At 37.4% G+C, this 13,257-nt stretch overlaps 1 protein-coding gene across 3 annotated transcripts; it reads right to left on the bottom strand.

Moving 5' to 3' along the window:
* Nucleotides 1-5,947: 5,947 nt before the first annotated feature.
* LOC114145031 (vascular cell adhesion protein 1-like) lies at nt 5,948-12,121 on the bottom strand. Of its 3 annotated transcripts, XM_028018349.1 has the most exons (6): nt 11,935-12,121; nt 9,065-9,343; nt 8,592-8,918; nt 7,774-8,028; nt 7,460-7,602; nt 5,948-7,257 (listed from the first exon to the last, which is right to left on the bottom strand). In XM_028018349.1, exons 1-6 carry the CDS (start codon nt 11,999-12,001, stop codon nt 7,237-7,239), a joined length of 1,092 nt encoding a protein of 363 aa, XP_027874150.1. In that variant the 5' UTR covers nt 12,002-12,121; the 3' UTR covers nt 5,948-7,236. The 3 variants fall into 3 exon arrangements, with proteins under 3 accessions (XP_027874150.1, XP_027874151.1, XP_027874149.1); XM_028018350.1 differs by lacking the exon at nt 7,460-7,602; XM_028018348.1 differs by lacking the exon at nt 5,948-7,257 and having other exon boundaries at nt 7,264-7,602.
* Between the last annotated feature and the right edge of the window lie 1,136 nt (nt 12,122-13,257).

Here is a 13,257-nt window from a genome sequence, read left to right as displayed (position 1 = left end):
CAACTTTAATAGGTGCACTTAATTTTACACAATAAAATGTAGAATACTAGAGCTGTTGTGGCGCTGGTCTTGGTCTTGACCTGGTCTCGGGTTCGGTGGTCTTGACTACTCCACTGCTACGTGGCTCCTTGGTTGCATGTCCTTCCCCCACCCTCCTTCTTTCCATCACCTTTCTGTTGGATTTCTTTCAAAATAAATGCCACTAGCGGCAAAAGAAAGTGAAGTTCATGCTATGTGAGGACAGGAAATAAGATGTTTCCATCCCTGAAATTATGATGCATAGAATCACATATTTAAGTCTAAACTGTCACAGAGAGTAAACACAATAAAAACATGATTTATCTGTGGCATTGTTCATTAAAATGGCACATTACTAATGTATTAAAATGAAATACGACTGGTATTGTAGTATTAGCGATTAGGTAATGCATTCAGCAAGTACTTTTACTTTTAATACTTAAGTATTTTTAAAAGCCAGTACTTTTTTTTTTACTTAAATGTTGATGTTATTGTTGTACTTTTACTAGAGTACATTGTTGTCTGTGTATTTGTACTTTTACTCAAGTACATTTTTTGAGTACTTTCTCCACCACTGGTATCTCTATCCTCTTTTTTTTCTACTCAGGACAACATGAGGCCAAAAAGCTTATTGTTATTAACTACTATTTGAGTTACTAAGAACAAATTCTTATTTACAATAAGAACCTTGCAGGGAGTGAAGAACACACGGGAAGATCAAGCAGCCGACCTTACAGTAAATCACAAACATTATAGCAACACCAGCTGTGAACCATGAAACAGAATTTTTGGGGGGAAAAAAACACGTTTTTCGATTAAAAGTTTTTCTGCGAGACTAAGGTGGTTTTTTTGGCTTGTAACGAAATTAGTGTATTTATTTCAACTACAATGGAAACACTTTGTTTTCGCGTCACACGAATCACGTCGTCAACAAGAAGATACCGGTGCTGCCGGAAAATACGAAGAAGACGACAGGAAGTGGTTGGAGGATGACGGCGCCGCTTGTTTTTAAAGAATCATCGAGTGAACAAATTCATTCACGTAGTTTTAATTGCAACCGCAACTATTTTTTTGACAACGTTCTATAAAACATTAAGAACAATGCTGAGACAAAGGTATAGGATAAAACTGACATATATTTTTAGCTAAAACATGTGTAGGTTTCTAGTCTGCATCTTTAGAATACCTTTAAAAGGTCCTTTTGTTGCCGGGTTACTCAACTTTACAAAATCGCCTAAAGGCTGCACACATTTCCAGCTAAGAAATAATGACGGTTACCTCTGAGCTGCTTTATCTCTGCTTTTCAGCTGCTGTCTGTTTATTCAATGGGAGAAATGCTGGGAAGCAAATAAGTCAACTCAGATTACTTTGTGTGTAAGAGCAACTCCCTCTTGTGTGAACTTTCACTTAGTGAGTTTGCAGGTGCTTCACATAGTCTATACACAAAAATGGGAATAAAGAAAAGTCTTCAAAGGCATTAAAGGGTCTCTTTAATGAACATATGTTTGAGAAAATTAAGCTTTTTTGATTGTTTTCTCAAGACAACAAGTTCATTTCCTGTTTTCTCAAGATAATGAGCTTATTTCCTGTTTTTCCCCAATGGTTTTCTCGAGACAGGTTAATTTTCCGATTGTTTTCTTGAGATAAGTTAATTTCACATTTTATCAAGACGAGTTAATTGCCTGTTTTCTTAATAAAAGTTTATTTGCTGTTGTTTATTTCCCAATGACTTTCTCAAGATAACGAGTCAATTTCCTGACGGTATAATGGAAATGAGTTAATTTCATAGTTTTCTTGAAATAAGTTAATTTCCCATTTTCTTGATGGTCTTCTTGAGGTAACGGATTAATTTCCTGATGGTTTTTCCTTGACATCTTGATCACAAGGTGATTGGTGTGTGTATTAAATTTCATTCCATCCATCAAACGCATCTCACAACGCCATCTCGTTATGTCGAGAAAACCATCGGGAAATTATGCTATCTTGAGAAAATCATTCGGAAAAAATAAATACAGAAAATGTCTGACTCGACCTCTGAGCATATGTAGAAATGAATTGAAAACAATAGTGAAATGGTGATCTCAAGCATTAGTGAACAACAACATTCAGTGATACACTAAACCAGATACACCCGCATGGTTTCCATATGGAAAGTGATAGAGGAAGCTAAATGCTTTAATGTGAGATCCTTTACAAAATCAAGAGTTTGCTAACCTTTAGCAGACAGGAGTGTCTTAACAAAACGCTAAGATGTGAAAACAACCACAATGCCTTAGGGAACCAACTGGTGCTGGTTGTCAGTCTGGGAGGGGCTCTACATTGGTTTTGTCAGTTGAAAGAATCCATTTTCCAGAAAATCCACCCAATAATCAGACGGTACCACCTTCACAGAACAAAAGGATCCCCAAAGCTTTGTCTCACACTCTATTGACCTCAGTCAGCATGCTAAGTATGCATGCCAGTGCTATTAGAAAAGTCTTCTACAATGGACACAACCTCTTTCACCTCCTCCAAGAGCAAAACTGTTCCACTCCCACTCAAAAACAACCAATCAGAGCCAGGGGGAGGTTCTGAGCGCTGTCAATCAACATCCTGAACGCGTCACAATGTGCTAATGGTGGAAAAGCAACTTACCGCTACAGAAAAAATGTTTATCTGCCATCATTGGTGGCCATGCTAACTAGCCTTAGCATTCGTGGCAGGATATGCTGTGGTGAGCATGAGAGTGATTGACAGCCCTAAGACCCTCCTCCTGGCTCTGATTGGTTATTTCTGACTGAGTGTATTTCTGCACTTTGTACTAGGAGCATTGGGAGAAGGCAGAGGAGCTCATTTTTTCAGATTATCTGTTTTATATTATATTATCATAAAATAAAAAATGTATATATATTTTTTGTAATAGTTACACACTGCAGCTTTAAGGGGACTGCACAGAAGAAAATGTGTTTACAAACTTTAATGAAGAAATGCTATACAGACGTCAAGTCCAAAAATCCCTCACATAAATGAAACTGATGACTTCCTCCTTTTGCATAAGTCAAAGATCAAAACTGCTTAATCATATCTGTTTTTTTGGACAATGACTGTGTGTTCCTCCTTTTTACAACCATAATCTATTTAAATCTCTCTGACAAATGGTCACACATTTGACTCTAGAACGAAACATAAAATTGTGTTATTGACACGATCCAGTAAACTATAAAGAGAGACGTTTCAGATTCTTTGCTCAAACTGAACTTAGCACTGAATATGTTAGACAGCATCTAGTTCCACCCAGGGTTTCCCCACAAGCTTCCCCTTTCTCTCTGCGCTTCCATCAACCTTGTGACAAACACTTTGACGTGGGGTCGTTTAGAAATAGTTTCCATTTCTGTGAAAAAAAAAAATCTGAAGTGAAACCTCAAATGAATTTATCCAGGACAATTGTTGGACAAAATACTGAAATCCTGTTGAGGTTTAATGCCCAAAGTTTAGCAGTGGCCCCGCCTGTCCACATCGGTAAAGTGTGCTAGATGGAATTTGCTAAGACAAAACTCTCTTTATTCTTCTTTGGGCCTTTTTACGGTCAAACTAAAATGGTGAAAATGTGTTTCAGATGAGAAACAAGCATGGGATTTGCCACGCCTCCCCTACCGACTTGATTTATTTACCATGCCTCCCCAAGAAAATGGCCTGTGGTCGTAACAGATCTGAAGGAAAAAAAGAAAACGTTTTGTGACAGCCACTTTTTAATCTCTTGACTTTCATAGTTAAATTTTTTATAAAGAGTTTTCAGATGCCTACAGATTGTATTTTTCAGTGTCTGCTAGGTGAGCTGTAGCAAACTGTCTGAATACTGCTGAACCAGTAATCTAGAATCATCAGATCAATCTCTGTCAAGGAGATGATAGCAGTTAAAGGGGCAGTATTATGTTAAATCGATGTTTTTGAGCTTTACATCATGTTATAATGTTATTCCCTCATCAGAAACATACCTGGGGTGTTGCCTTGATTCTTATATTTGAGAAATCCTTTAATCTCCCATTGCAACCATTCAGCTGTGCAAAAGGTCTGGGTGGACCTAGCTCCGCCTTCGGGGCGCAGCTCCTCCTCACGGAGCAGCCCTCCCCTGTGATTCCTCCCTCGCAGCTCCTTCAGACTAGCCAGCAGCAATTAGCAAACACCTGGTAGAACTCTGCGTCTGCTGCGCTCATTATAGGAGCTACTTCTCAGAGCAGCGCTGGTAAAAGAAAAAAGAATTGCTAAAGGGTTAATAAAGGAGCCATGTTGTGTTGACTTCCTGAAGGAGGAGTTTCAGGAAGAACAGGAGTTTCTTAAAGAGACAGAAGCCCAATTTCAAGGCATTAAATTACACAGTCAAATTTGACATATAAAGCATTTTATAACAAATCAAGGTAAATAGTTATTTGATTGTGCTATAAAGTGGAACTAGTTTGCTGGAAAATAAATAACACTGCCCCTTTAATAATGTCAGATATGTAAAAAAAAAAAAAAAGTTCACTAATATTAAAGTCAATAAAAAAAACTGCATTTCCCAACCACCATTGCTTAACAGATGAAAAACAAGTTACACAAACTTTCAACTCATGATTTTGTTTTTGGACTGCGCAGTTGGGACTCCTGATTTATTGAAAATGTAAGTTTATAATACAGTCTTGTGACACATAAGAAAAAATCTAAAACTGAGGTTTTTCAGTGAAACTACAAGTCATTGTAGGTTAAGAAGTTTATTAAATGTCACCACTGGACGTTGGACAATTATTGAACACTAGTGTGCAGCTCTTGTCATCAATTTGGTGTCATCGCAAAATTGATGAAAAGGCACAAAGATGGCAGAAGCTCAAAGGAAAAGCAAAACATCTGTCTTTTTCACCGGTTAAATCTGAGACCAGGCTGTCGAAAAAGTAAATAGATTAAGAAAACAATGGAGCACCTCCAGTTTTCTGCCATTCCTCACCACGGTTCCTTCTGACTTGTTCTTTTGTCTCGGTTCCTGTAAGTTCTGTTTAACTTCTTGTTTTTTTTAAATTATATATATAAATGTTACACATTACCATCTATTCTTTCCCGCCTTTATCTGGGTCTGCCCAAGCTTCAAACTATACACACTGAATTTTATCGCCTTTCCCGTCGTTAGTAATGGCACAGAAAAGTAAAAAATACCGATATTTTTTCCTAATTTCACAAAGACTTGCACTTTGTGATTATTAAACCTTTAAGTAACAGAAATCCTTTTATCAAACCACATGACACAATCAAAGTCTGCAATCAAAGCAAATGATCAGCGTGGCGGCTGGTTTGAATCTGTCCTGTTCACAACAACAACAGGCGCCTGCAGATCAACGAGTCGGAGAGTTTTTACAAACACTTTGAGCTGGGGTCGACAGAAAACAATGCAGATCGCTCCCACATTTTTCTCTACAATTGGTCTCACATTAAACACAGAACAAGACGACGATGTAACAGATTAAATTATAACTGCATTGAAATACAGACGGCTGGTTTGTTGTTTTCTCCGAAAACGGAAGCAAAAGCAAACAGAGGGAGGAAAGGGAGGGACTTTTCACATAAAGGTCAAAAGTTCAAAAATAAACCACAGTGAGCAACGGCTGTTGTTTTCCTTGATAACTCCGAACTTAGAAACGAGCAGAAAATATATCAAACTATATCAAAGTGGGGGCGTGCCGTGGTGGCGTAGTGGTTAGCGCGACCCGTATTTGGAGGCCTTGAGTCGCCGTCGCGGGTTCGACTCCCGGACCCGATGACATTTGCCGCATGTCTTCCCCTCTCCTTCCCCGTTTCCTGTCAGTCTACTGTCATTTAAGGGACACTAGAGCCCACAAAAGACCTCCTGGAGGGGTTAAATATATATATATATATATATATATCAAAGTGATTTGTAAGAAAATGTCTTGTTTATACGCTTCCATCAGGGCGTCACGTTTGTTTATTACATCGTAAAGTAGAAGGGATTATTATTGCTTCATGCTCCACTCAGTCCATGAGTGGAGCATGGACTGAGTGGAGTTCAATGTAAATTAAATTGCATTTAATTCAGATTACATTCGGCTGAGTAAGTCAGAGTACAAAACAGGTTTAACACGCCAAAAATCTGGACATGAACATGAGGAAATAGAGAGGCAGAGTAATTTATTTAATGTCTTGGAATGACTACTTCCAGAAACCAGATGAGCCATCAACAACCACTGACCACTGACCGTATAATTAGAATTAAAAAAATAATTTTAAAAATGTATTTGTGAAAACAATTAGAAAAAAACAACCCCACTCACTAAACATGAGTTTAGAAGACTACAACTCATGTTTCTCGATAAAAAGATTTTTGCACTAAGACGAGGATGTTTTTTGGGCCGTATCAAAATTAATATATTTCACAAAACTGTGATTTTTATTTCATGGAATCACTGCAATTGCAAAATTTTGCATTCATTTCCGATGGAAACACAGCTATTAATCTTTTAAAAAACCTGAGGGGAGGGCTAGACAGAAAAGAGCATAAGAGATGACACAGGACTCGACATACAGTATTTACTGACGTATCATAAAATGTTTAGCAACCACTGCTTTAGATCATCCAATCAACACGAAACGGACAGATATTTTTAAGACAGAAGTTTTGAGGTGGCATAAATGCATAGGAAGTCATTTTAAATCCTACGTTTAAGTCGGAAAGTAAGACGTTTCCCACCACTAAGACATAATACCAATACACTGTCCAAATTAAATTGTACATAGAACGTAGGGTTAGGGTTAGGGGTAGGGTAAGGGTTAACCCTAACCCCCTAAGACCATTGAAATATTTATTACAATGGTCAATGTAATATTTATTACAATGGTCTTAGCTAACATGGCAAACATTAGCAACAAGGAAATGAGCTAAATAGAAACATAAGTTTGAGCCAAACACAACAGAAAACCCAACCGTCCAAGAAAGAGCAAGTCAGTATTTCCATGCAGGAAGCAGAATTTATGTCCTTCATTGGAAACGGAAGAACTTGTAACAACACCAAGCTGACTCAGTGTCACTGGACCTAAGCCTCTTCCAGCCTCAGATTTTCCCTCCGTGATGCACTGTGTCATAAAGGTGAATGTCCTATAGTTGGCTCTCTCCCATTTTCTTTGGTTTGTAGTAAAAGATGTAGACTGCAATGGCAACGACGATCGAAAGCACAACCACAGCAGCTATTGTGCCACCTATTAAGCACGCGTGGCTGTTTTCTGCAGAAAATAAGAGAAAAAGGGAACAAAGATGATTAAAAAATACCACAAAGTACAAATAGCTAAGAGGAAATAACTGTAATCCATGGCAGTCTTGAGTGTAAAACATTCAACCTCCAGATTCCAGATGTAAAGAGTTCCTGTAACTTTCTTACAACACTGAAACCATCTACCATCAAAGAATAACTGTGTTGTGACGCACTTCGCCCAAACAGAAAGCGTCTGTTGGTCGGTATTCTCCCATCTTGTTCTGTTTGTAATAACAACCGTAGATGACTCCTGAGCCGATCAATATCAGAGCCGCAGTAGCTACTACGGCACCTATTATGTACGGAATGAAGTTTTCTGCAGAAAAGTAGAGAAAGGGGGAACAGAGAAGATTCAAAATAGCCAAACAGTCAAACTTCCTTCTTGGGGTGATGTGAGTTCAAGCTAAATAATAATACTGGAAGAAGTACTGCGGCTCATTTCTCTGAAATGTTAAAAACCTTAGAAACTAATCCTGAGGCAGCTCACCTCGGACTGTTACGTCAAATCTAACACTGACGGAGTTCACGGTGTTGTTGGCGGTGCAGACATATTGCCCTCCGTCCTGAAAATCCACTGAGTCGATTTTCAGATCGGTCACACTGATGTGGCCTCTGTTGGGCGGCAGCGTCCAGTTGTACCGAGGTTTGGGGTTTCCTTCAGCCAAGCAGGTCAAATGGAGAGGTTCTCCTCTAATGATGCTGATCGGAGCGGGATCAGCCGGAACCTTCAGCTCAGGTCCGTCTGTGTTTTTACAACAAAGAGGGAAGCAAAACGGAGTAATTCAAACACAACAGAACACATGAGAAAAAAAAATCCCTATATGTGGAAAAACACCAAGATTTACTGTCAGACAAATGCTTCCACATTTCAAGGGACGTCTTTCACCAAATCATCTGCTTACTTATAATCTCCACTTACAGAACATCTGCTCACAATCACGTATGTAAAGACTGAAAAAGACGATTCTTCATGGTTGTTTCAAAGTAGTGAGAAGATGATGATGAGTCTTGTATGTTAGATTAAAAATACTTAAGACTAACTACCTTTAAGCAGGTAGTAAACATGCTTCTCATTATGTTCACATTTCTGAATTAAATATTTTTTACAAGTCTGATACAATATTCTAATACTAAATGTATTTCCATTAAATGTGAGTAGAACATTATAAATAACACAAATTAAGTCTGGAATCATCAGTCTGTGTAAAATATTATCTAATGTGTGTCAGTTGCTCAATTTACTGAATAAATGTGCTTTTCAGTAACGTTTTAATATATGTTGTACATGTGTGTCTCTCAACTTACAATAAACTGTAGCAGTGAGATTGTCTGATTTCACCACTAGAGGGGGCTGTGGTCCTTCAGCTCCCAGTACCAGCTTGGCTTCACACCAGAACTGGACTCCATTATCTTCTTTTGTGTTGTTGTAGCTCATAGAAAATATCTCATTAACTGGTTTCTTTGCAGTATTGCTGCTTTTCACTTGACCCAGAAGCTTGTGACCTCTGTAAAAGGTCACAGTGAGGTTTTCAGCCGGAGCGACGTTCTGTACATCACACTGCAGCGTGACCTCTGAACCCTCAGTCAGAGGTCCAGAGGGGTTTAAGCTGAAGGACACACTTTCTGGAGGTTCTGGGGAGAATAATAAAAAATAAAAACAATAAGAGCAATACCAGTTCGTAACATCAAGCAATGAAACATTAAACATAAAAATATATCATGGTGAAAACAATGGATAACAGTAACTCTAAATGCTTTGGCAACATTAATTAACTTACTGTAGACAGTAACAGGCAGGTTGGTGCAACACTGATCATTCATTATGGTAGTATAGTAGCACTTTGGAGTTAAATTCCACTCAGTCGTTTGGTTCACTGTCCAGGTCACTGTGCTTCCATTTATGTTAGAAGTTCCAAGAGAAGCTTCCATATTTCTAATACTGTCATCCAGGGGAAAACAGGCCTGCTGACAGGCTACACATGTAGCAGAGGCTGGATCACCGAACTTCACCACCAGCCTGGACGGAGTCATCACAGGATTATCTGGACAGCTGTAATCTGTGAGAAACAGTAAATACTGAATATAAAATCAGCCATAATAGCCAACATGAAACAATTACAGATGTGATCATTTGCAGTACATCTCAGTTTTCGTTTCAGTTCTCAGTGAGATACTTTGCAGGTTAGAGCATGCTTTTCATTATTGGCTGAAAATATCTATTCTGATCAACTACAAACATTTGTTCAGACAAATAGAAATACACAATCAATACAGATCAAATTAAATCGCAAAGCCGTTTACCTGATACCAAAGAGAAAGTTGATGGCGATAAGTTAATAAACACTACAAACATCTAAGCAAGTTGCTTTAAAAACTGCTTAGATTATTATACAATGCTTAGATTAAAGGACAGACATAAAAATAATAATAATAATGTCTGGTTAAAAACATATTTTACAAAGTTAATGTTCTATTTTTAAATAAATAATATATATTTGAGTACCTTGAGGTCTTGATTTATGTGTTTTTGTAGTTGTTACAAATCCAAAAAACAGTATATATTTCACAAACTGTAACCTGTCATTAGTGTGAAATAATTCTGTACAGATTTCAGCTTCTGTGGCAAACATGACACGTCTTATAAGAAGTATCTCAACACCTATCTCATAGTTATTGCTATCAATTGATTGTAAAAAGTTTATCAGATGAATTACTATAGTGCTGTGATTAATCATGATGAATCAATATTGCTTAACTTTGTAAGCTTGGAATGTAAAAATGTATGCTTTCAAAAAAAAAATTTGACAATGTTTTATTGTCACATTTTCCAGATTTTCATGTGAAGGCAATTTTTTTGAAAGAAAAGTCTCCTCTTTTTTTTTTTCAAACAAAATAATGCTAACTGTGCTTCGGTGGAAGGATAATTCACCTTTGCAATAAATTAGCTACATGCTACCTTGGTTTAATACTAAAACTCTCCGCCGTTGTTTTTTGGTTTTTTGCCTTTGGTCGACTCTATTTGACGTCAATCTGACAGGAAGAAGGACAGAAATACACGCGGTATAGAAACCGAGGACGGGATTCGCACACGGTATCGCCGTATCGAGGGCGCGCGCTCTGACCGCGGTGTTTTTTAAGGCCAAATTTACCGGTCTGAATCTCCTCGCTCATCTTTTCACTGGCATTTACGACTCAGCATTGTTGAATGCATCCTTTGAACTAGGTAACTAGAACCTGGTAACGTTGATAGTCGTAGTTTTAAGCCAAAATTATTTTTAGTAGTATTTATTTCCTAGGTTAGCCATTCTGACTCAATGTGCTCGTGCAAACAAATACATACATATATGGGGAGGCTAATTAATTGACTAATTCAGTAATGGGACTTTTGTATTTAGTTTTTATTTCTTTAAACTCTTTATAACTCTTCTCTGTGTTCCCTGTGCTATATCACTATTGAGGACTAAGTGTTGTTGATTTTGTTTTCATGTTCAGCTGCTTTGAGTCAGGAAATGTCCCCTTGGGGATAAGTAAAGTTTTTTATTCTTTTCTAAAGCTGTTCCACATTACAGACTGAAATGACACCACTTTAGTCTGTGCTAATCAATTAGCAACCTGTAAAATGAAATGACACCATTCGGTTTGTCCTAAAAATAAATTAATACATAAATAACAAAAATAAAACTCACCGCAGCCCAACACATGGAAGCCACACAGAGAATTCAGCAAAGAAATCGTCAAAAATAAACAAGAGGAAAACATTTTCTTAGGTTTCAAACGAAGAAAACAAATAATTTTGACACAAAAGTGGATTTATTGTGGTTTATTGTTCACTGTGAATTTTAAGCTGGTCCGTTGGGGGTCATGTGACGGCCCAGTTGGTGATGTCATGGCTCTGTGAGCTTCTGACAGGTTAAGTTATGACAGCCGAGTAACATGAAGGAACAGGTGGATGAATTTTAGGACAGCCCTTTGAGATACACTCCCCCCTAGCATGACATTAAGGAGGAAAGAAAAAGAAATCAGTCAAGATACCATGAAGAAAGTTGTGACGGTTTCCAGATTCTCGGAGGTCCCAGATTCAACTGCATGCATTTATAAAAACAGCATGGAAGTCAAAACACCAAACTCATCTCCAGGTTCTGTGTCACATGTGTCACATGTTTTGGTGTGACAACATCTCAACCCCAAAACACTTTGTAAAGATGTCAGCTGAAACTGGTAGGACAGCGTTGTTATCGTATGCTAACATGGGCTGAAAGGCCGTTCAGTGAGGAAGAAGGTTTTATCTCTGAAAGCAACATAAATTACTACAATTAATCTTTTTTACAAATCTTTGTAGACATGTCCTTTTGTCTGATGAAGCTAAATCTGAAAATTTGGGCCAATAATTACTTTTGGAAAAGGAGAAAAACTAAAAGCGTCATTCTAAGCTGTGCAACTCAGCAGTGGCAGCATCATGGAGGATATCAGTAGAGGAGCTATTGCTGCCATTAGCTCTTCGACATTAAAGTTACTCCCTGTCCACTGTTTTTGCTTTCAGAAGGGAAGATTGCTGCAACTGACAAACTTGAGGGCTCATTTCGGACAACGAGGCAGTTCAAGTTGCTTTGCATCAGAAAAACACAAGAGATGAAAACTCTTTACTTACTGCAGGTGTTCACGCAGCAGAAGAAAGTGGTGAAGGAAGCCGCCAGCAGAACCAAACTGGAAAGCATTTTAATTCCCAGGCAGTTTGTGGAAAACAAATATAGAAAATCTTCTCTTGAGAGTCAGAAACTAAACGTTGATATTTCACTCCGTTTTTAAACTGCGATCATGATGGGTGAGACAAGCGGAAGGCATGTCTTTGTAATGCATCAACCGAAAGAAAGCTCAGTAGTGTCTTGTAGTTTAGTGCAAGTGTCAAAGAATGTGGCAAGTAGAAAGCATCAGCTTTATTTATTTAGAGTCTTAGTTTAGATCTTAGTGTTTGGTTTTTGGTTTTTTAACAGAACTGAGACTGGTCTCCTGACCTAAAAATATAAGAAACTTGTATAAAAGTGCAAAATTTCTTCATCTCAAAAAGCGGAGATAAAATGTTTTATTTAGAAGCATTACTCATACATTTCAAGCCTTTGTTTCTTGTCATTTTGCTGATTATGTCTCACAGATAATGAAAACTCAAAATTCAGACTCAGAAAATTAGAACACGTTGTCAGCTACATAAGAGAGAGAGAAAGAGAGAGAGAGATTTTGATTTTTAAAAACTCATTTATTCACTCAGTGGTGATACATAGGAACAATCAACACCAAGTCAAATTAACACGTTCATAAATGAAAGTTCTGAGTTATTTAAAGTAAATAAAACACCTTCATAATCCCAAATCTTCTGAAAAATATTTAGCTCATCCACTTTCAAATAATATTTATATTCTAACATCACTCTTGCTCTAACCATACTCTTGAAAAGTTTTACACAATCAGTAGTCTGTTCATTACTAATTTTAAATCTTCTACTCAAATATATTGCAAGCTTTGCTTGACCACAAAAAAAATTTAACAACCGTCCAATTTTCTTTTTTCCTTTGCCATATAAAGAACCAAAAATAAAAGACTGTTCTGTAAAACTTTCTCCAAATGATTTCCAGATATCTCTTAGTAACGCAAATAAATCCATTAATCTAAGACATTGTACAAAACAATGAAAGATAGTTTCTCTTAATAAACAAAAAGGACATTTATCTGAAACAACAGGATCAATAATAGAAACAAAAGCATTGACCGCAATAATACCATGTAAAATTCTCCATTGTAAATCCCCAACATTTTTCGTCAATGGTGGCTTATAAAATAATCTCCACACAGGTTTCACATCAAAACCAACTTTAAAATAATCTCTCCAAGGAGTATCTTTTTTACCTTTTAATTTGACTTTGTTCAAAGCCTTAACACATTTCATATATATTAACTTTCCATTCACAGAATCCAAAAT

The sequence above is a fragment of the Xiphophorus couchianus genome, chromosome 5, assembly GCF_001444195.1.
Source record: "Xiphophorus couchianus chromosome 5, X_couchianus-1.0, whole genome shotgun sequence".
Classification (NCBI taxonomy): domain Eukaryota; kingdom Metazoa; phylum Chordata; class Actinopteri; order Cyprinodontiformes; family Poeciliidae; genus Xiphophorus; species Xiphophorus couchianus.
This window is presented reverse-complemented; position numbering and strand designations above follow the sequence as displayed.

What these genes read in the sequence shown, in the direction of transcription:
- LOC114145031 (XM_028018348.1), bottom strand. Translation starts at nt 12,001, where the DNA reads ATGCTTTCCAGTTTGGTTCTGCTGGCGGCTTCCTTCACCACTTTCTTC. An exon ending in CTGCTGCGTGAACACCTGCA is followed by an intron (nt 9,344 to 11,934) that starts GTAAGTAAAGAG and finishes TGTTTCTCACAG; the next exon opens with ATTACAGCTGTCCAGATAAT. An exon ending in ATTTGACGTAACAGTCCGAG is followed by an intron (nt 7,603 to 7,773) that starts GTGAGCTGCCTC and finishes ACTTTTCTGCAG; the next exon opens with AAAACTTCATTCCGTACATA.